Source organism: Centruroides sculpturatus, unplaced genomic scaffold (genome assembly GCF_000671375.1).
Source record: "Centruroides sculpturatus isolate CEXI.00-Female unplaced genomic scaffold, Cexi_2.0 scaffold756, whole genome shotgun sequence".
NCBI lineage: Eukaryota > Metazoa > Arthropoda > Arachnida > Scorpiones > Buthidae > Centruroides > Centruroides sculpturatus.
In genome coordinates, this window is record NW_019384915.1 from 64776 (window position 1) to 89800 (window position 25025).

The 25025-nt window shown below is 29.8% G+C and overlaps 1 protein-coding gene across 1 annotated transcript in view; it reads right to left on the reverse strand.

Annotated features, from left to right (window-relative positions):
- Window positions 1–12253: 12253 nt before the first annotated feature.
- LOC111631723 (stomatin-like protein 2, mitochondrial) overlaps window positions 12254–25025 on the reverse strand; it is a 35387-nt gene continuing 22615 nt past the window's right edge. The window contains 7 exon segments of the mRNA XM_023376030.1: window positions 12254–12552; window positions 13441–13569; window positions 14949–15028; window positions 15130–15228; window positions 18074–18166; window positions 21238–21255; window positions 21393–21431. Coding sequence (XP_023231798.1) covers window positions 12382–12552; window positions 13441–13569; window positions 14949–15028; window positions 15130–15228; window positions 18074–18166; window positions 21238–21255; window positions 21393–21431 — 629 coding nt within the window. The 3' untranslated portion in view covers window positions 12254–12381.

Consider the following 25025-nt stretch of genomic DNA (forward strand, 5'->3'; position numbering starts at 1 on the left):
AGTACTTCAAAAACAAATAACGTATTAATTTCATGTGACTATAAATTATGTAATATTTTATCTTCTCCTCTGAGAAAATAACATGTGTTCCTCGTTATAAGAACAACTTCTCTTCTTATATTAATTAACAAACGAGTGAACGACCGGACGGCCGTGCGGTTAAGGTAAAATGGATGAAAAACCCCATGAATTTTTCGTGGGGCTTTTCATCGTTCCGTCCCTCGCCACCCGGCCGCCCCATTACCTAGCCGAACCCATAATGGGTTTGTTAAGAAAGCCACCCTATTGACCACAAGGCGGAAAAGGAAGGCCACTTCAGTGACCACCTCACAGAAATTGTATGCCTCGAAGATGCCACATAATTGAGGTTTTACTGTAATAAAATATGCCCTCGACGATAACAGTATAATTTTATTTTAGATTAATTAGGGTATTTTATACACGTATAAAATTACGTGCCGTTTTGATATTCCTTTTTATAACGGAACAAAGAAAAAAAAAAAGATTTTAATTGTTGCGATATCCATTTTTAACACCAGAAAATTTCGGCTTAAATAGGACAAACTGATTTAATCTTCGATTATAATCATACAATTCACTCATCGGCATTGATCGATCAAATTTACGATTTTATCAATTAAACCAAATCCCTCTATTTTTTTGTTGACGGAAGTAAATACTCCACAATGGTACTTTTGATCAACGAAAACATCAACGAAAATAACGCTTATCGCGTTATTATTGTTGTAGTGGGGTTCAAGGATGATACTATCAATGATTTATGTTCGAAAGTGTGATCTAGTGACACGTCACTGCTGTTTTTAGAACCTGAAATCTTCGTTATTTATGGTTTATTATTGAAAATCTTTTTATTCCAACTGTTTAATCAACTGTTAATTATACAATGGTTAACGCTAAAATCGATTAATCAGAAAAATATAAATATAAAAGATTGCCTTGTATCCCTGTCACGTGGCGTCGTAAGTGGGTGCAAGCGTGGTGGAAAAATTCAAAAGTAAGCGGTTAATCTCATTAGCACGCACAAAAGCCTTCTTGTATTCATTTAAAGTTAAAAATTCAACCGTTTTTTTTTTTTCTTGCATCCATAAAAAGCTTTACAATTTTTAACCTTGTTTCGAAATTTGTAGATCCACCTGTTTCTAAGCATAATTAAAGATCTGCCTGTTCAAAGAATACACCGATTATCCACCTGTTTTCTAAGGATTTCTGTTCAAAATAATTACTTGAAGGAGGAGGGGGAATATTCGGAATCGATTTCGATTCTTGTTACGAAACTTGTCTTGATACTACGAGATTTTTTCGAGTACTTTGACGGATATTAACCCGGGACGAGTGGGATTTCTATGCACGTGACTACCAAGGTTCAAAGTCCCTACCTGTTCCTTAGAAGCGAAAATAAAATGCCGTAATCCATAAAAGGTTTATACTTTTCTTTCGCCTTTAATCCTTAATTAAATGGATTCTTAATTAATGAAATAGCAAAGTGCCTTAATAATTAATAAATTGAGAATCTTCTTAGATGAAGAGGAAACAGTTGAAGGATTCTAATAAAACTGGAAGATCCATCATCCTCAAAGTTCAAATCTTTAATATCGTGTTCTTAAAAATTATTATAGAATTATATTTTTATATTTTTTGTGTATGAACTTGATTTATTTTCGACATAAATTCGGTTCAAAATCTTCAAACTTGGATAAATTCAGGTCATGAATCACAATCGGTATCATAACAATTGATTCTATCGATAGTTTAATAGGTTTCGTGTTACTTAATTTTTTTAATTAACCTTATTATCAAATGAACTTTATAATTAGAAGTCTTCCAGTGCCGATATACGGCATTTTGCTTTCGCTATTTTCGTTTTTTATATTTGGAATTTCTGAACTTAATCCTATTTTAAACGTGATTTAATGATTCATATATTTATTCGCCGATATATAAAACCTGTTATCCCGGTATCGTAGCAACCTGTAAATCGAAGGAATGAATAAGAATAATGTAATCTCTCCAAACATGTCCGACCTCAGGTGGGGCGAGTAGGATCTCCACCCCGAACTCCACCTTCATGTACGCATACTTTAATGAATCATATTTATAATTTTGTGTAAATAATTCATAACAATGAACTGTCAATAGTTATCACAGATTGTAATGATTCTAAGGTTCGATATTATTTCACTTAAGAGTCTTATATACACTAAAATGAAGGAATGGTCGGATAAGACACATTTGGTTCTAGAAGATCCTGGTTCGAATGGTGCCTTTGGTTCAGATCGCGCCGGGTCCTACAGGATTGTAGGAATAAGGATTGGAGGAAGGGAGAGGTATAGGCGATCTGCCGAGGGGGGTGCCTCCCTGGAGATAACTGGCCGCTATTCAGGTGTTAAACCCGAGAAGAAAATCAGGAAAACTTCACGTGCCAGCCCGGTTGTTTAGGCGTGAACCCGCGACCAATTATCAGTGTTCAATGGGCTGCTCGGCTGTACAATATTAGTCTTCACCATTCTAAAGAATCCGGGCTCGAATCGGGATCAACTCAAAAATTTTAACGACTGGGTGGGTCTGCATGTATTTATCACATCCCTCACCATCCAGCCGCTCCTTGTGGATCTAGACACATAAAAAAAGGCCCGAGGAATTTAAAGTTTATGAAATAACCAATGTTTAGTATATTGAGCCTAAAAAGGCATAATTATTTAAGAGGTAATTCTACTAAAAAAAAAAAAGAATTTACTTTTATAGAACAATTTCTTCAGTCACGTTAAAGAGGTCGAACCTGTAAACGCATTACNTAAACAAATTTACCAAAACTTGATAGCAGATTTTCACATTACAACATAAAAATTCTTATAATAGTTCAAAGCATAATTTGAAATGTATACAACACATTACATCATTAAAATCAGTCAAGGTTTAGACACACTAAACTGGATTGTATTTATGTAAGACCTACAGTAGTATATATCGGATATAAAATTTACTTTACAAGATTTAGCAATACTTTCATAAATTAATATATTAATTTATTTCGGAAATTAAAATTATATTGCGCACATTTTTCTGCAAGTATACATTCCTGTTAACAAATTTCTTCTGCTAAAACTTGACGAATCAAAATATAAATTATTCTGTTAAATCATCATTATATTAAAAATACAAATCACTTTTTTAAAGAAAACAAATAGCTAAAATTATATGTTGAAAACAGATAAATAAATTTAACCAAAAAAAGCCATTTCACCGTGCAGAAGTAAGAAAATCAGGAGAACGATAAGCTTTTTACTCATTTCAGTATTATTTTTAAAATGCTAGCATCAAATCTTACATATTATTATTATTTTATTTAAAATATCCAACTGTGAAGTTCGAGAAACCAAAATTATTCTTACATTCGGTAACATTTTTTTATCATAAAGTGTAAGAATAATTTTGCGAGTTATAGTTTGCGACCAAGTCAATAAAATGTATCATCATCGATGCTTTAGTAGAATTCCTGTTAAATGAAAGGAGCAAGTTGCACAAATTTTTTTAATTTTGAAATTATTTGTAATGATTGGTTTGTATCTAGCGTAAAATATTTAAGGTTTAAATTTTTTCCCTGTTTTGTTTATTGATTGATTAATCCGAATGAAGTTTCCATAGAAACATAACATACCTTAAATATGATATATGAACATAACTGAAATTTACACGCATTATTATGTTATGTTTTATCCATGATAAACAACTTAACATGATTATGTTTTAAATCAGTTTTTATTACATTAACTTCTATGTTAAATCAAAATAATAATTAATTCTTCTTTTAAACTATAATCTAGTCAAGATAATTAAATAATTGACAATAGTAGATAATTAATAATTATTAATATGAATTTTATTTTAGTTGGGATCGATGTGTTTCAGAAGATTTCATTCTCCCTGATACTGAAGAGAATAGGAGTTTACAAAAGAAATTGGCAGAAGAAGCTGCACAGAAACTGTAAGAATGTTTTGCGTTTTTAATATTTATTAAACTACACACATTATCCAATTCATTACAATTAGAAACATAATTCTATTTGGTCCGTATTTTTATTATTTTTAAATAATAATAAAGAAAATTAATCATGCCATTATTATTAACAGATTGAATCAAAAATTAATTCAGAAATAATTTAATAATTCTCAAACAATAAATATTAGAAAATGAATGATTCTGACATTTAGTAATTATTATATAGAATAATGTCAGAGGCATTTATTTTCTACTATTTTTCTACCTTGAAACCTCTTTTTGTTCATAAGATATGTAGAGTCATGCACGATTAGTGAAGAATTTCAGTGACATTTTTTTAAGCTATTTTTACATGCCTTTAAACCTCAGTAGATGTTCCAATTTATAAAAAGAAAGGTTCAATTACCAGTTAAACATTTATATAAATCCTTTAAGTTAATATATATTATTATAATTTTAGAAATAATGATGTATGTAATTAAATAATATTTTTCGTCTTTTACTATATTATAAAAATAATTAATTTTAATTAGAATTATTAATAGACACATTTAATTATCTTTTAATTTATGAAATATTGTTTATTATTATTCTCGAATGCTATTTTAAAGAATAATTTTGCTTATTTTTTTATGATTTAAAGAACAATTATAGAATTAGTGTACTCTCAGTAATCTGAACTAATTATCATACGGGAGCCTTTTGGATTAGCGGGATTGTATTTAAGGAAAAGCAAGTCAAAAAAGCTACAGTAATCCACAATTTATTTCTGGTTTTAGTTGGAAGATCTAGCAGAAAATAAAAAAAAAATTGGTTTGGATTAGTGAGAATTCACTGCTTTCAGTTATACAAAATGTTAATTATAAATTTTAAAAAATTTAGAGAAATGCGCATTAATTGAATGTATTGTTTCACAAATTTATTCTCAATATTTTTATTTATTCAAAATTTATTATATAAATGATTATAATGGCATGAGAATAAGATAATATTATTGTTAAAAAATTAAAGTTTAGGAAATNCTATGCTAGCATATATTATGAGATTTATTCAAAAATCTCTCAACTCTACCTCGATAAAAACTTATTATATATATATATAATTTAAGTTATTGCGACTAATATATAAATAATTGACAATCTTAAACAGCTTCTGTGCATATTTGAAACCAATAATTAATAAAATTAAACGTTTTTTTGTGCAAATTAAAAAGTCATTTTGAATTCTAAACAGTGATAGACCCGTCTTGGTGACCTTAAGTAAGTATGTTTTAAGAATGCAAATGACAACTACACTTTATCAACACAGCTTTATCTAGAGAAAATCAGATGTTTTTTTTTCTAATATTAAGAGTAACAACATTTAAATATAACTACCGAATTTATGATAAAAATCTAAAACTTAGTGGTATGCCATAACAGCAATGATCAAACTAACAATCGAAAACGTGTCACTCGGGAACCAAAATAATTATAAATTTATTACCTCGTTATAAAAATTCAAATTATTATTATAGTACAGTGGCCATAATAGCAAGCTGTCTAGGTTTATACTTTTATATAACAATTTATTCAAGGAAAGAAATCGTTAAATTAAATGCGGCCATCAGTATGCAATAGAGGAGAAGTTAGAGAGAGATGCGTTTTCATACATGGTGCAGTAGATAGCGATGTTATCGGTAGAAGCGACGTCGGTGCTACTTGATCAACAAAATTAAATTCCCATTACAACGTATTGTTTGAAAGATTATTCCTTTTTTATAGCAATTATACACGTTAAAACTTATATATATATATATATATTTTTTTTTTTTCGATAAAATATCTCCAATAATTACTACGATTCTAAGAAGATGTGCCCCTAGTGAGAGTTTAGGTTAATTAACATAAAAATTAAATAAAATTCATGGATAATTTTAAAATTTGTTACTTTCACCGAAGAGAATTTTTATTTATTTATTTTTCGACAAAATTGGGCGTTAATATAAAAATGTAACCGTATAATTTCGGTTATAAATTTCCACAACTGCTGAAATTCTAGGAAAGTGCGCCCCCGGTGGGGGTTCTTGACATTATTTGAAAGTTTAATTTGGAATCGCATGAGAAATCAGCCTGCTCTACTATTCTATATACCGATGCGTTCAAATGCGCATCGATTCAAACACGATCTTGATACGTGTCCAAGTTATTTGATCACAAATTCGATTAAAGCAAGTTCAAATTCCAACCCGAACAGCTTAAAACCGACTTAATAAAAAAAAAAGTTTATTTTTATATGCATCTTTCTAAATTTTATCCTCCAACCCGTTCGTAAACCCGGACTCGAAGGTCACTTGGAATATTTGAACTTTGTCTCCTCGTTACTTTATCAGTATTCAGATAATCAATTATTCACAGCTACATACCACAGTAGACATTTAGAATTTTTCGTGTGATTTCCCTTTATTTGAACTGTACAAAACTTAAAATACTATTTAAAAAAAAAATAACTTATAAAACAGAATCAGCTTAACATCATTTAGGGTTTAAGGGAAGTACGCCATTTTGGTATTGAATAATAATAATAAATAAAAAAATGGGGTAATGTACGGGATGCGGCGGAAGAGGACGGAATATAATTAAATTATTTTACAATTTTTAATAAATTTTTACATAGCTGTACTAGTTTTTATAAGCGGATAAAATATATAATTAAAAAAAATTGAATTATTGTGACATCGTCGCAATGCCAAGGCTGCGATTTTTAATCATATTTATACGTTAAAAAATCACGTGGCTTCCGGTCTAGACCGGAAGTTAATCGGGGCCTCCGCACCCTATCTGATCTCGATTTTCGTCTATCTAACTACGCTCTCGAGATTAACGAATAACTTACAGGCAGACACAATATAAGTCTGCAAATTTGGAAATTGCAACTCAAAAAGTTAATTACTTTTGCTTTATTATTTAAAATTATAAGGGATGTAGAAATTTATTACATTTATTCTGATATTTGATACCGGTAATAATAGGTCGAGCTATTAGTTTTAGTCACTTTCAATAGATTTTCTCCCATTAAAGATACTCTGAAAATTTCTTCAGACAGAATTTTCTTATCAGTTAGTATTGTGCAGTTTAAGAGTCATTTTGAGATAAATATTATTTTAAAAAAAAATTCCACAATTACCAGTTATGGAGACATAAACACAAGTCTAATGGCCATACAGATAAACATCTTTAACCATAATAAACAATAAATGCAAAAATAAAAACAGGTATTGGTATTTAATTTAATTTTATTTATTTACTTTTATAATTCTTAGTATTAGATTAAAATTTAAGTGACCAGAACCGATTACTTCCTCTATATATCTACAATAAAATACGAACACTTTCTAATAAAATTCCATTGTCCATTTGAAATGCATTAGAACTTCTAATGGGCAATGGGTCCTTTCTAAAAAAAAAATATACACATTAAATTTACATGAATTCTTATCTAAATAATCTGGAAATAAATAAAAATCTCTATCATTAATTTATTATTATTATTATTATTGTATCAAAGTAGGAAAGAAGTTCATTCATAAATAAAATTAGTCATGTAGATTATTAATAGAAAGGAAAAGGGATATTTCTGCTTCTAATTTCGAAATAAATAAAAATAAAATTATTATTAAGGAAACTTTTCATTTTTTAAAAACAAAAACAGATTTTTAAAAAATTTTAAGGTATTTTCCTAAACAGCAATTCTATAAATATGTGGAACATTAAACTCTTTATCTACGAGACATTATTTAAAAATACATTGTAAAAATGCCGAGTTGTATTTAAGAAGACTTTCTTCATATTAGTGATTAAAATAAACTGCCGGACAGCAGGGCCAATTTTATATGTTTATGGGCCCTACACAAACTGATAAATCCTGGCCATTTCTTTGGAATCTTTTAATAGTATTAAAAATTAATTTTTAAAAACTATCGGCTCCAAATAAGTGCTTGCCTGAATGGATATCCAGGCAATTATTTGGATACCCAAGGCGATAAAAATGTCAGGATTCGAAATCCTCAGAAATTTACGTAGTTTATAAGCTCATCACTACCCTTGCATCATATTGTTGGCCTGGTCGAGCACATAGTGGACATAATAAAAGGCCTCTTAGTGGTCTTCAGTTGGAAAGTCAATTTATGATACGAAAAGGTCACAAATCGGGATTCACTCCGTGATATTTTCATTACTTCGATCAAATTTTAGTAATGTCCTTTAAATAAAAGGTGAAATACCTTATGTTTATATAAAGATTTTAACTTAAATTTTATCAAGAATTATGGAACTTCCATATAATGAATCACTCAACGTTACTTAACAACTCTAGTATAAACATAACAATTAAAATGCAAAGACAGTTCCAATTTTATAATCTATGTCAACTCGTCAAAGTAGGTCTTCTTTCGCATAAATTCATTCAAAGAAACAAAAATAAAATGACGAGATAAATTTAAGAACAGCAAAAATAATCTAATTATAGCAAGATCTAATTTACTAACGTAAAGAGGAGGGTAAAAAAAAATTGTTACACACAAGAAAAGTGGAAAGGAAATACTAATATCGAGGATCAAAATTCTTATTCGGGACAGAAAAAAAAAAAAAATCTGGTACTAGTCTACTAGACAGCAGTTATCCTGCATTTTCGCAACGTCAAGGCATCTCGCATGTTAAAACGTCCGAGAGATAAGAAGATATCAAGGACACGCGATTACGAAAGGCAAAACTTGGCGGTTCTATCTTGTTCCTGTATATACAAAAAAGGTCTTTTCCGAGTATAATTCTCTAAATATAAAGAATTCTATCGGGTTCACTTCGTGCGGGGTCGCGCTACAAGTTTTTCTTTTTTTAAATTCGTTTTATTCAACGCCGATTGCCGCTGTTAGTAACAGAGTAGTAATAGATTTTTAAGTGGAAGCCATACTCTAATCTGAAAAATTTTAAATGTAATAAATCAATAGTTACACAATTTAAAATAATAATAATAAAGGGTAAGTTTCTCCCGACACTCGTAAATTTCGTTTTATGAAGATTGCAGTTGTTGACTTTCCGAAGCACGTGCCCTCTTTCTCCATTTTTTTCCCACGTGTAATAAACTTGGAAATACAGTATTAAATAATAATAAACAAGACATAGACGAGCTTATCATTACTAAGTAATTTAGATTCTGTTTTTCTACGAAGCAAAACGAAATATAGTAGTAAAAAAATGGTTTTCTGGATGTTTTAACAAACATGTTTTTCCTATTAGAATTGCGGTTAATGTTACATCAAAAACTTGTTTTTATATCGAGTTATATACTATTATTATTATTTTTTATGTAATCTATGGGTTTACTTAATTCTGCCCCATAACACAAAAATTATGAAATTAAAAACAAAAATCCGCTTGGGGGCTCGTATTATCTCATTCAGATGATACGAGCCCCAATCTAAATCGGATATTTAAAAATTTCATATTAATAATGTTTAATAAACAATCATAGCAATTGTTATAAGAGCTATAATAATTATTGTATTTTTAACGCAAATAAAAGTTTATTAAATTTAGATTCTATAATTAAAAAAACTTCGAGGAAAAAAAAACTCCGTTTGGGACCGTCGTCGCGTCGTGTTGATTGCAATTCATTCACTTGAATATTTTAAATTATAAATCAAAAAGTTTAAAAAATTGTAGGTTAAAAATATAATTAACCAATCACTAATTTTTTTAATAATCAAATTAATAATAATACAGTTACATTTTTAAAATCTAAATAGAAAGATTAATTATAATTCGGTTCTATAATATAAAAAAAAAAGTCCGCTTGGGGACTTATTATTTAAATCGTCTGAAACAGTTAATACAATAATTAGATCGAAAATTTTAAGATTTCTAGGTTAAGTGTGGTTAATTAATTGGGAGTGTTTTTTTAATCTGAGTTATAATAACACAATTATTTTTTAAATATAATTAAAAGAGTTTACTCAATTCGGACTCCATAACACGTTAGTTACGAAATTAAATTCCGCTTGGGGCATATTATTCTTCACGAAATGAAAGCAAGCTGCGAAAAATGACACGTGGTCAAGCACCATAATTTCAAAATAAATAAATAAAAATAAAGAGAGAAAGTATACTTAAAGCGAAACTTCCGAGCATGACCTTCGATAAGGAAAACTTTTTTTTTTAATCGAAATCTGAATCACAGCTTTACAGGAAAATTTTAAGTAAACAAAATGTTAAAAACCCATGAGTATAAAGTGATTTTATATTAAAAGATATTTTAAAAAATCCTAGTTAATATAAATTTACTACGAATAACAAAAAGATTTTATCACAAAATATCAAGGACGATAATTAAGTTTATTATTGATGTTTATCTGGCGGCCATTTTCCTTTAAAAGTATCATTATGTTACTTAAGTAGTCGTATTATGAAAAATATACATGAATAAATTACAGCTAACAATAGGTTACTAACTTAAGAATGAATCAAATATAACAGGAAATTGTATCCGTGTTACTTACGAATAATTACTATTTACGTGTAATTATTACTACGCGATTACAACTGTCAAACCGCAGGACTTCGACGACGATGCAACAATATCTTGCGTATACCGAAGCAACTGACAATAATTAATTAATGTAAGGTTTTCCATACAGGATACAGAAAAACCTATGCAGCGTATCGAATTTAATACTGCATACCCCCAAAAACAACACATTAAATGTCCAAATATTAAATTAATACAGTGGTGAAATATAGAAAGTATTTAGAAGCTGCAGTGAGTCGAGTATCAGAAAATAATTAAAGTTTATCAAAATTATACAAAAATTTAAAATAGACCCTCCCACTAAATCAATAAAGGAAGTTAAATCCAGTTAAAAAGTCAAATGAACTTTCGCTTTCGATCTCCAAAACGACACAAAAACACAAATAATTTAACGATTAAAAACTAAAAATAGAACCTTTGAATAAATTAAAAATTACCGAGAATGATTGTACAGTATACTCTAGATTTTTTCCCTCTTCCCTAGGAAATTCCAACTAATGTTTAACGATGTTCCGCGAGTCACCACCCCTCCATCCGCTGACGTCACGGGCAGACGGCCGATGACGTCAGGGCGGGGTATATAAATCAATCCCGTCTGTGTCAGCCACCTGTTTGATATGTTCGCTACTAGCCGACAGTTAAAGTCCGTCATGCGTTCCGAGATGATGTCTGGTGTTGTCGTGGTGGAGAGACGACCCAAACCGGCCGAAAAAGTTTACGTCAAAGTTTACAAGACGAACTACGAACATTTCGCAGTTTTGTATCGTCTCCGTGGTGTCCTGACCGAGAGTTTACCCCTAGCGACCGTGAATTTGAGGTCGTGTATTGTTAAAATACAGAACGGATGTTCGTTTCACGTGAGGCCAAGATCGGGCGATGATCAAGGTATGACTTTCTCCGTTTTGGATGATGATAATTTGGATCGTTGGCTCGTCGCCTTCCATGCCGAGATGAAACCCAACAGGACGACTTTGCCCATTTTGATGGAGAGTGACGAAGAGGAACAAGAGACTACACATTGTTCTTCTCCTATTTCCACTGTTTATAGACAAAAGGTTTGTTAAGATAATTAACAAGAGAATTCTTCCTCATCTCTTGTTGAATCTCCTTATGGACTGATTGACAGCATTTCCATTATGTACAGTAATTTAAATGTTCATGCATTTTATATAAAATTTCTCATTATGTGATTCTTGAGTATGTTTTAGTTTCTGTGAAACTTTGTTTTGTTGATAGAGTATATATTAAAAGTGTGTGATTTTTTTTTTTCAAATTTGTTTCCTTTTCTTTCTTGGTCAAGTTAAAGTCCGGTTTTAGTTTATCACTTGAGTATGACATAAGAGCCATTGACGTAAAGATACAAATCAGATTAAAATCTGAGTGTTTAACCGGTTGTTAATTAATTAATTTATAAGAATGTCTATTGAAAGAAGTAACACATTAACCTCATTCTGTAAGAACAATTGGTAAAGCGTAACTAGATTTCTCTGTATGCGACTGGAAAATAAGTACGCTGCCTAGCATACTTATTTTTGGTTAATTTTTTTCTTTATTAAATGATATTTTAATTGCCAAAATTCTGTATTCTCATACCGTGATCTACTGTGTGCAACGGTTTAACGATGCAGTACATGAATGATAGAATATTCCGATACATTCGGTTAAAAAAAAGACATTTTAAAGAGAAAAAAACTGAACAGGTTTTAATTAGGTTTAGTGAATGATTTACAAAATCATAATAAATAAGTAAATCACTGTATTTTTATTATATTAAACTGTCAGTATAAAACACTAACTGCACATCATGGAGTTTTTGTCGGCGGTTCTAATAAAGAGCTGGGACCGGCCATGTATTCCTCCGGTTCTTCCTGATCGCTGATGTATTCTTCAACTTGGGAAGCATCTCTGTACTGTCCGCCATCAGGTTTAGGATTTGATGGTTTCGAAGCTAAGGTCTGATATATGCCCATTGCCTAAATTTAAAAGATAATGTGAAATTAATTTCAAAATATGTACTTTTACCCTTTTTGTTGAATCATTCATACTGTAGAGAGTATAAAAGTTTACATGGAATCAAGATTTAAAAATTAAATGTATTTAGTTATAAAATATATTTTTCTTAAATAATAAACCCTTTGACTTATTGACAACAAATATTTGTTTAGTTCAGTAACAAAAAAAAGTAAGAAATAAACAAAAATTTACAAGAGGCGCAAGCAGATAAGTCGGAAAACTTCCTAATGCCTACTTATTGTGCAACTCCCGCGTTATTGCATAACTGCAACTATTTACATTATGTAGAAGGAGAGAAAGCAAAAGAAAAAAAAACAATCTTGGTAAAGGTCCTTGTATTCAATTTAAAAATTTATTCCTTCTCGAGAGGCTACTCGTTACTAGATAAACCTATCCGTAAATTTTTGGTAGTTAATTATTTAATTAATTAATTTTTCTGGTAAAAAATGAAAGTGCAACCTGAACTTTTATTGCACAGCTGGTGGTCTACTGTTACATCATAAAATTATTACAACAGTTGTATAATTTGACTAAACTTAAGATTGCGCACCGACTACAAAATCATTTTACGAGAATTCCGGCGCATAATCAAATTACGACATCCCCGGTCACTAAACAAGTCTCGTAGTAACATTAAACGTGGACAATTTTTATCTCTAGATATTGGATATGTGATTATTTTATGAAGAGGATGGGGGGAAAAGTATTGTTTTATTATCTCATAAAAAAATAAATTCTTTCATAATCTTTTATGATAGCTTATTAAGGTCAATAATTTATTTCCCTTTATACATGGATACTAGTATTAAATGCACATAATATTTAATTAAATTTATCAGCAGACATACCTGAGCTACCATTCCCGAGACATCGCCGGTGTTTGTCGGAAGAATCAACGTGTTTCCTGTTTTTGCTAATTTTCCAAAAGCGGAGACGTATTTCTCGGCAATTAACAGAGAAGCTGCATTACTTCCAGTCTAAAAAAGAATTTTAAAATATATTTTATACATTTCTTTTTTAAAAAATAAATTATGTTATATTAAATATTTTAACATTATCATCGTAACACAGCACGAGTACTCTAAATTCCATTAATGTAACTTTCAATTTAAAAAGAAAAGCAGGAACCGAAGGATTAAACACGGTCTTAGTACCAGAATTTAATTTTATTAGTAAAAAATTTGAGACAAATTTGTATAAATTCGGTTTCATTTATTCACTTTCAGCTTAAGAATGACAGCACTGACCTTCTATTGTAAGCTACTTGACCATCAAAAAGTCATGAAAGCTTTTAAATCTTTTTTAAAATGGAACTTTTATCACTTTTCAATGGTCAACTAGCTTACAATGGAAGGTCAGTTCTGTCGTTGCTAACCAAAATTTGCTTTCTCGGTTTCTGTAACTGTGCTGAGGAGACTCCCGAGAATGCAACACTTGCAGCTGTTCCGACAGACTTATCAGTCTTGATTTATAATTGTTTCGAATGTGGTGGCATCTGCCGATACTCCTTTAGGGGTCTATTATTGATTCTGTTGTTTTGGAGATTGCTTGAAGTAATTCAAGAATAATGTTTAATGAAAGTTGTCATTTGAATATTGTACTTTAAATCATTTTATATATAAAAACATTTGTAAACAGTACATTCAAACTATAAAGCTTTTCAGAATCAATTTTTTTTTTTTTTCATAAATTTAGAGCTTTTGAATGAAACAATGCCATCAAAACTGGTAAATAATATGCAAAAAAGCCTCTTAAACTGTTATAATCAGATTTTACGATCCAATTACGAAAACTTACAACAATTTTTTTTTAAATATCCGACCTCCTATGATCTGCGGTTATCACATTTCAGGTTATTCACCATATGAGTGATGCAACAAATCAAGGTAGGTCCAATTTCAAGTGAATGAAATATAGAGAAAACAAAATAATTAACAATAATATTATTTTTTTCTTGTTAAATATCGATGTAAGAATTCAAACTGGACCGGCATTTCGTCGTTAACAATCTTTAACTAATGTATTTTATAATTTTCCAATTAATCCTTATATAAACAAAAATTATCAGCAGATAAACAGCATTACTTGCAGAAAAAAAGCATAAAATTTATGAATTGTTGTTATTGTAATTACTAAAATTAACTCAGCAATATTTAAATGTTAAAGATGTTATTGATATAATATAAACATGTAAAGAATGATGCTACATCGTCTGATAAAACCAATTTAAGCACTTACTTTTTCGTAACTAATCGCTACTTAGCTGTTTAATTATCGTCATTAATTATGCTTCTAGTCATTAGCATATTATCTCTCCAATTATAAGTATCATTTAACATGACAATTAATTTCTTACCTGTTCCCTTAGTGATTCTGCGACCTTCTTTAACGATTTGGCTCGTGCTTCGGCCTTTGCTACTATAGCATTTGCTTCTCCTGTATTAATGATAATAATACGCTCTTTAATATTGCAAATTAGTTAAATTTATAAGATTATAATCTAATCGCATTGGTAATTTTGGCAAATCTGTTCTAACCTTGAGCTTGATTAATCTGTTCCATTTTTTCTGCCTCTGATGCCAAAATCCGAGCCCTTTTCTTACCTTCGGCAACATTGATCTCCGCTTCTCTTACACCTGGAGCAGAGAAACATTTTGATTCTTAAAATAAAATGCTCCTTGCAATGTTTTATCTTTATTATAATAATTTTTTTTTATTTAATAACAGTGAATTATCATATTAAGGCACCATTGTTACATTGGGTATGATATAGAATACATTTTATTGCAATTTCATTTAATTATTTCTGATAAACAACAGCAATTTTTACTCATAATCATATGACTATACGTAATACTTTGTAATGTAATTTTACATTTATAAATTTTCCATTCGGTTAGTAATAAAAATTTATTGAGGAAATTTATTTCCTGTAACATTCTTTTTATATGACTTGAAATATTGTAAGCAAATAATATGGATGATGAATAAGCAATTTTCATTTAAATTCGAGCGATCACACGCTTGCAATCCCTTTATATAACTGCTCTGCGACTGGCATAATAATTTTTTAAATTTAATACATTTTGTATATTTATGTATTATAAAAGCCGAGACATTTTTACAACAATTTACGATCAATTTAAGTAAAAAAAATGCTTGAAAAATATGAAGATAAAAGCTTTTGAAACCAAATCTTATCTTCACTAAACAATCCAAAGATGACATTTGATCTTAAAAAAATATGTTTTCAATAAACTTCTATATTTTAAGAAGATTTTTGACTTATTTTCATGTCAACATTGCTAAAATAAGTGCTTTAGCATTTTAAATTGCAAATTATGAATTAAATATCAATGTTAATCAGACAATTCTTCGAAAGTTTTAGTCACAACGGTGATTTAATAATTGAATAAACTTTCCAATCTACCTTAAAGTAAATAAACCCACTTTATGTTGTTTAAGGTACAGTATATATAATTTCCCATTTTCATGAAAGGAGTATATGGACTGGATAAGGTTGAGAACCACTATTCTAAACCGTGTATGAATAAATATGGAGACTTTCACAGAAAAATTAATGTCTCAATTTATGTAAAAAGTAGAATATAGATCTAAAAAATCAAATATCATATAAACAAATTCTTTCTTCAAAGATCAACTTGGTTATTGTTTGTTATTTGTATATGGCAATGCAACTCGCGAGCAATCCGCTGAGATGGGATGCCTTCCGGGAGAACTATCTACGGGAAACTGGCCACTATTTAGGTGTTACAAACACAAAGAAAATCGAGAAAACTCCACATGGCCAGCCTGTCGGCAAAGTGCAAACCCATGACCAACTACAGTGTTCAATGGTTTTATCAACTCAGCCACTGGTGAGCACAGATATTAATTGCAGGAATTAAATGAATAACTATGTAGAATTCACTCTAATTTATAAGAAATGTATTTATTGCTTGATAAATGCTTCATTACTGTATATCTATTTTATTTTATTTTATAAAAAAATCTACAGGATTTTTATTGTCTTAAAAATAAGAGTTTTGAAAAACATGTTATAATTTTAAACAAAGATAAAGCAATATGTAGACCATTTATGATAGTTCACAAGGAAAATATCATAACAGTAAAGCAACAGAAACAATAAATCATAAAACTTATCATTGTTTACATATTTAAAGTAATTTGTTGAACAAACAATAACATAACTCAAGCAAAACAACAAAACCAAGGTTCATTAAACTCAGTACAAAAAGAAAATGATGAGATCAATTTGAACAAATCAACTAAACATTATATAACAGCATCATAGCTTTGTTTAGGTTCTTACCTAAACAAAGCTAAACAAGTTTTCTATTCTTAGCATCTGTCTTTAGAAAGCAATATCCGAGCATTTCCAAAACATCCCGGAAGTCTCACTCCACTATAGAGTAATAAATTTTTATACGACTTAATCTAGCCAAAAACATTAATTTCTTTCAATAATTATCACTGGTAAATGTAAATATATGTGCCTTTAAGTAGTGTCTGGTTAAGTAAACAAACCTTCTTAATTTTTTTTTTTCTTTAACCTTCCGGTAATAATTCTATCTAAAGATTGATTCAATAACTATAGCTCCTTATAACCTGCAATGGCCTGTAACCTGTAAAAAACTGCTATAATTGCAAAAATAAAACTTTTGCTCATCACTTACGACAGCAGCCATTGCTCCATAGATGTGAGTTTGTAATTGCAATTTAAAATCAGTGTATAACCATCCCCATTGCATAACTTACACCCTTTTCCAATAGTCTTTTAAACTCGCAGATTATACACACAGAAGTACAGTACTTCCCTGTTTCAAAAATCTCAGAAGTTATAGAATGTCTTAAATTATAAACGTTTATAATATTTAATATCTTAATAAGATATTGTTTATGAAATTTATATGATTGTTAGAATTTAATATTAACTCTAAAATAGAAGGAAAAGTAATCTCTATATAACTTTGTTAAATATATTTATTCAGGATGTAATTTGAATACAAAGCTTTAAAATAAATAATTTTTCTGTAATATATATATATATATATCCACTTCATAATATAACTTTCTTTTATTATTTAAAACCAAGATTTATTATTATTAAATTGAAAAATTCAATAATATTCAAGACATTGCTTAATATTATCTGGAAAGCATTTCCTTATTAACTGAAGATATTTGATACGTTTAAAGATGTCCTACATTTTTACAGTAAATGATCTTCCAGATTATTTTTCCAATAGTGAAATATAAACGAAAGATACGTCATAAAACATTACGGACAGCTTTTTAAAAAAATTTATTGACGCCTCGACCGATAGAAAATTTTAATGCTCGTTATTGTAATTATTACCGTAACAAAAGAGCAAATTTATACTACCGATAAATATATAATTTATAATGTTATTTGAAACATTATTTCATAAATGATACATTTATTTAGTTAAACTTTACCTTCTGATTCTAATACAGCTGCTCTTTTCTTTCTTTCGGCTTCGACTTGCATCTGCATCGCTTCTTGAACTCTTTCAGGCAATCTGATATCCCCTGAAAAAATTTAATATATTGGACGTATATGACGATTTGTATGTCAAATAACAACTAGCTACTTAATCATTTGATTGATTAATTATTAATAATTTTATGGCGATGATGTACTTAATTTGGAACATCATTTTAATGCATAAAAATTTACCCAAATGACTGTAAAATTTTCATATAAATACGGAAATATGCACACACTTCTGCTATTATGATTTATTACATTATCGAACGTCTGCACAAGTATATTTGGCAGTTCGATTGTGCTTCTTTTGAGTGAAAGAATATGGTACACCATAGTAAATTCACGGCACTAATAAGTTCGATAAATCAGATATAAGAAAACTGATTAAAATGTATAAAGCAGATCAAACTAAGATGCAAGAAATATAATTAGTTACCTTGTACATAACATTATAAAGTTTATGGAAAATATAACAGCAGAAAAGTATGTAATTGACTGATACTTTATTATACTTTACAATTCTTGTAATCAAATTTTTTACTTTTTGTTGTTGCTGTTGTTTGTTTTTGGCATTTCCCCCCTTTTATATATTGTCTATTAAAGGTTTTTATGTTAATATGGGGGATGAAATCTGCTGTCGTAGGACATTTCCTAATTGTAAATAAAATAAATAAATAAAGATATATGTTTCATTATTAATACATCTGATATGTGTTGATATAGATGTAAAAAGCTTTTTACTAATTTTATAATTATATTATATATAAGCATCACTTATTTTTTCATGCTGCATCCCAAAGTTAATAAATCTAGATAACGCAATACATAAATATTAATTAACAAGTGATATTGCTTTTGAGTTCTCTCAATTCTGTGCCCAAACTAATACATCTGTATAATGACCTTTACAATTGTTAAAAATAGTTATTAGAATCAAATTACAATTGATTCGTGTGAATTAGTATTTGATTACTTTCGAGATAGATTTTTAACTGAGACTGTATGTGATAGCGACAATTTTCCCCACTTACTAGTTTTCTCGTGGTAGTTTTTCACCAAAATTAATTTACTTAGCTGCACTTCCATGATATGCTCACGTTACATGTTATCCATCTATGTAAAAATTTCAGTCAAAAAAATTTTTCCGCTTATTTCAGGCCGTCAAAACATGCTACAAAAATCATGTACAATTTTTTTTTCACACGCTTGCATGCTTAACATGATGATTTTTCACTCTGACATAATTTTTCAATGGTGTCATTCATGGAGGTTTCCAAAAATTCCACAAAAGGGAGTCATGACATCATGAAAGTCACTACAACCTTCAACTATTTAAATTTTTTCGTAGCTTTCTCTTGTCGCTGAAAAATACAGAAAAATCATTTGCTGGTCCTTCTGAGAAACATCTCAACTCTCCCATCATTTCCAGCTGAACTTGTTTTACATTATTCCATACTATCGTAAAATTGAGGTGGCTTCCTTGGAAGAAGGGTTACTAGATATTGTTCTGTAAACAAAACAATATCTAGTAAACTAAACAATGTATGACCTCAAAATTTTGCACATACAGAGAAGACACATCACAAGATTTTTCAAAATCATCAAATTAAAGGTACAACAATTACAATGCAAAATAATTGCGTGTGAAAAATCAGCAGAAAACCCCGTCTTTTGTATACAGCAGCACTAAACAGAAACTGCCTGTCATCGTGAGTTAATGATAGTAGTTTTTAACAATGTAACTAATACACTTAAATATTATTTTATAAAAAGTTTTAACTTAACAATTCACTAAAATATAGCACAATTATTCTATAATTCTACTGTTTTGTCTGCATTACAGAGATAACTGATTTAAATTTAAAAGTATCATACATCACAAATGACGAGGCTATACAGAAATTGCAGAATTTTGCAAGTTATTATGAATTAAAACTTGATCTTGATATATAAATAAATTCGTTTTGAATTTTAATGCAGTTAAAACATTCTAAAAATAAAAATCCCATTGTCATGAATGACCTAATATTTTTGTAGCAAGTTTTTAAGCAGCCACTTAAAGTGAGATATGACTTTGCATTTATATTTTGTAAACAAATCACTCTTTAAATTTAAAATAAACACATTTTTTTTTATTTATTTTTTAATTATAATTAAATAAAAATACATTTTTGCCCATCTTCAGATTAGTACAGTCAAACTGCAGCCCCACACAAAATTAAAATAAAGGTGTAGCTACACACAGGGCACTAAATAAAAGGGATGATAAATATTCTGCAAGTTTATAATATATTTGGATTATAATCTTTATTCCTTTTTTATGCAATAACTTTTATCAGAAAATAGGTAACTATATATGCCATTTTTTATTATTAAAATTAACATTTATATACTACAGTACCGAACCAAATATCTGGTAAGCTTGGGACGACTGGAAGCAGTCCATATTCCTGGATTTTCCAGTTTTCTAACTGTAGAATATACATATATACTTCTTAAAATATAAAATAAAAATTGAAAAGTAAAGAAAAAAAATTGTATTTAACAGATACAAATTAATTCACTTCTAAAGCAGGATCTGTTTGACCATTAATCCTCTTAAAATGTAGAATACGACATATACAGGAGAAAAATCACACTTAACCAGCATTAAAAACATGTATTTATTAAAAATTTGCAAGTACTTTTGAAGCTTTGTCTCCCCACAAAAATCTAACAATAATTTTAAACTTAAACATAAATGCAATATTTCTTTTTTAAATCAAATAAAGGCATGAGGTTGGAATATCAAATATTCAATAAAAATTTGAACAGTCTAATAAAATAAGAGGCACATGAAATTATCACGAACGATATAAATCCCCAAGTATAAAGATCTTTAGAGCATCTACAACACGAATTGTTTAAATAATTCTACCACTGATATTCCGCATTTACGGGTAAAACTGGAACTGGTGTTGTTCAACACACACACCACGGAAACTAAAGCAAAGTGGCTACTTAGCAAACTATAGCTACATTATAGCCAGTCAAATTCAAAGATTAGCCAGTATTCTGGTAATTCTGAATTTCTAGAAGTCGGATTTTTGGTATGATACTGTGGAATTAGTACTGTTTCTATATTTCAAAGCTGAAGATGACTAAAAACGTTTGTTATATAATTGTAATTATTGCTGCATTAATTAAAAGTCGCTATTTATTCTAAAACCAAACGACTGCCAGATTTAAATCGGGCTACTTTACCGCTACTATTAATAATTAAATAACGAGTAATTTGGTACTAGAGGTAGGCGTTATGCACCATCTCTTATTCTATTTTTTAAATTTGTTATTTAACAAATTTTAACTTTCCTATCTTCCAGATAAAATTTGTTCATAAAACATAAATGCAAAGTCATATCTTACTATTCACTGTTTAAAAACTTTAAAACTTGCTATAAAATTTATTTGTCCAATCGTGACAATGCAATTTTATTTTTAGAATGTTTTCAGGGCATTAAAATTTAAAACAAGATTATTCGGATATCGAAACTAAATTTTTATCCATCTCAGAAACGTTTCCGAACTTTCTGATTCGTGTAAAGTCGAATTTAAATACAAATAAAAGTTGTTTTGGTTTTAAATATCGTTTCGGAATCATCACTTCTCTGAATGAAAATTTTAAATTGGAAAACAAAGTGCCATAATAAATATAAAGAAATACTATTCTGTTAACGTATCACAATGCAAAGTATAAGGATTAAATAAATTAATATAACTGCATCATTATCAGAACATTTATTTTTAAATATTAGCATAAAATATATAAATAACATCCAGAACCAAAAATCCAGCACAATCTAGAACAAAGTATGAGAGGAAAACAAACATTTTCAATTGCTTTGAGTAACCATCTTCAGGTTAAAATAACACACTCGGACTGAAAGAGAAATGGGACACTACAGTTTAAAATACAAAAATAATGACGTTTAATTCTGTGTGTGTTATTTATATATTAGATCTAGTATACAGCATGTACGGTACATTACATACTTTCAATAACTTATGTCTAGTTTGTGTACTAATTCCAATAGTGTGAGTAATATAATAAATATACTGTGTATTCAAATATCATCCAACCTTTAATATCCAAAAGATAATTTTAAAATGAATGTTTTCGGCTACTTTTAGCAACCATCTTTAAGTCACAATTCAAAATTTTAAGATCTAGAACATCGGTGCGTGCAACTCTATCACACGACATCAAAAACTTGAAAATTAATTCAAACAACATATNTTGCTGAGCGGCACTTCGATTCTTACGAAGACGTCCGAAAATGGCTTGATGAGTGGTTTGCCTCGAAAGAGAAGAAATTTTTTTGGCATGGTATCCACACATTGCCCGAGAGATGGAACAAATGTGTCACTAGTGAGGGAAAGTACTTTGAATAAATTTGTTTTTGCTTTCTAAGAAAAAAACACGTGTTTTTCTGACTAAAAAACAGCGGATTTAAGCTTATACACCTATGTAAATAATTTAGAACTACTGGAAGAAAAATCGGCTTGGAATGGGACTCAAACCCACAGCTCCTGCTTACCATGCAGATGCATTGCCAGTTACGCTATCCGGACCTCCAGTCCGATCTCCTCTTCCAGTATATATAAGCTTACGTTATAACCATTAATGGTTATTACAATGCTGGCTGGGGATGCATCCAGTGCCCACATCCTGTAAACATCTTCCAAGGCACTCAACCGGCCATCGCAAACCCCAGCAGGCGTAAATATATATAACATCGCTAGACCCAATATCGGGTCTAGCAATGTTATACAGCAAAAACGATTTAATTATGAAAGTTTTAGTCATATTTAAATACCATCTTCAGGTAAAATACAAAATCAAACAAAGCAAACCATGGAACATAGCAGAAAAATTCCACATGCAGCAGGGTCGCAATTAAATTGTTTTTGTTGCTTACAAAGGCTTCTCAAGTGTCTGAATATCCACAGTTGTAGTTTCAATTTCTTACATTAATCTACTAAATATTTATATTGTGTAAGAAATTTTAAATTTCTACATTCTTGTTTGTCGGACTTTACCATGAACACACTCAAATTTTTCATTAGCAGGTTTTTAAGCAAATTATATAATTCCATAAAATGTGAGACAAAATATAACACTGTAATCAATTAAAGAGTCCAGAATTTATCCAGATTTAAACAATTTTGAGACTACATATCCATCTATACAAATTAGAACAAAAATGTCAAAGACATGTTTCTAAAGCATTCGAGCATTCAAACTTTTAAAGTAATGTTTGAAACTTTCAAATGCTCAGATGTTTTAGAATGCATTTAAAATATTTTTGTTCCAATTTATATATGGGATGTATCATACCAAGAAATGTTTAAATCAGAATAAATCTTGGATTCCTTAATTGATTATAGCATTATAATTTCTTCTCATTAGTAGATTTTTTCCGCATTTATAATACGTACTCTCAGGTCTAGATTGAAGGAAGAAAGAGAGTATGGAATGAGAAAGAGGAGAAAAGATCCCAATAAGATACTGTGCAGATAGGATGAATCAGAAAAAAATTGCTCACAAAGGATGATAACTTCAGCATCTATACAGAAATAAGCCTGTTTCCTTCATAACTTGTGTGTGGAAATGGTAACAAAGAAATATAAAAATTTAAAATGAGCAATTATTTTTTGTAATGCTGTCACAATGCCGGACTGCAATTTTTTGTCTCGATGCTCTCAATTTTAGTAATGTCTTGTCTCTGTGTGTCATACTTTCCCTGTTAATAATGGAGTTATGCCGGTAATCTATTTCCATTCAGGAGAAAACTTTTTTAATTGAAGTAACGTGACTTCTGATCTCGACTCGAAGTTCATATATAGTTAACTAGGGCCTCCTGCTCCTAAGCTTTCCATATCTGGTCTTGACTTTCATCTATTAAACTTTGTTCTTGAGATTAAAGGACAGAAGGAATTTATAAAACTAGTTAATTTATAATAAAAATGACCAATCTGAAGATGAATTACATTGAGACTCATCTGTATCAATCTTTTAAAAAGAAATGTATCTATGCAAATAGCTCTTAATTAAAAACTACTAAATATTCAGATGTTTAAGAAACCTTTGCAAACAGTAAAAATGACCAATGCCGAATTCTATCAGGCTAGATATGGCTAATTATTAAATAAATTATGCAACCAATTTAGCACTAGAGGTAGGTGTTAGGCGCCATCTCTTAATAACTTTAATAATTATAATTTTAATTAATTAATTTACCAGGTGTATAAGCTTAAATCCGCTGTTTACTAATAAATGGCGTAAGCAAGCATATTAAGTTACCATGACGACGCCATATTGTTTTTTTTGATGATTTTGACGTCTGTCAACATTAATCAGTGCACATCATCAGATATTTCATACAACAACATATATTTTTTTTTGTAATCATGTCTACTTTTGTGCCAGAAAAAGAGCATATGCGGCAAGCTTTGCTTTTCTGCTTTAATTTGAAGAAATCGGCTGCCAAAGTACATTGAATGCTTGTGGAGGCTTACGAAGACAGAGCTTTATCGGAAACCACGTGCAGAAATTGGTTTCGTCAATTCAAAGATGGAAATTTTTACCTGAGCGACAAAAAGCGTGAAAATCGGCCCAGGAAGGTTGAGGACCATCAACTGCAGGCTCTTTTGGATGAGGACAATACCCAATCGCAAAAAATGCTTGCCGAGCAATTGGGTGTTACTCAACCAGCCATTTCCATGCGTCTACGTGCCATGGGAAAGATTCAGAAGATCGGAAAATGGGTGCCGCATGAATTGAACGATAGGCAGATGGAGCGACGCCAAAACACATGCGAAATCTTGCTCGCCAGACAAAAAAGAAAGTCGTTTCTGCAT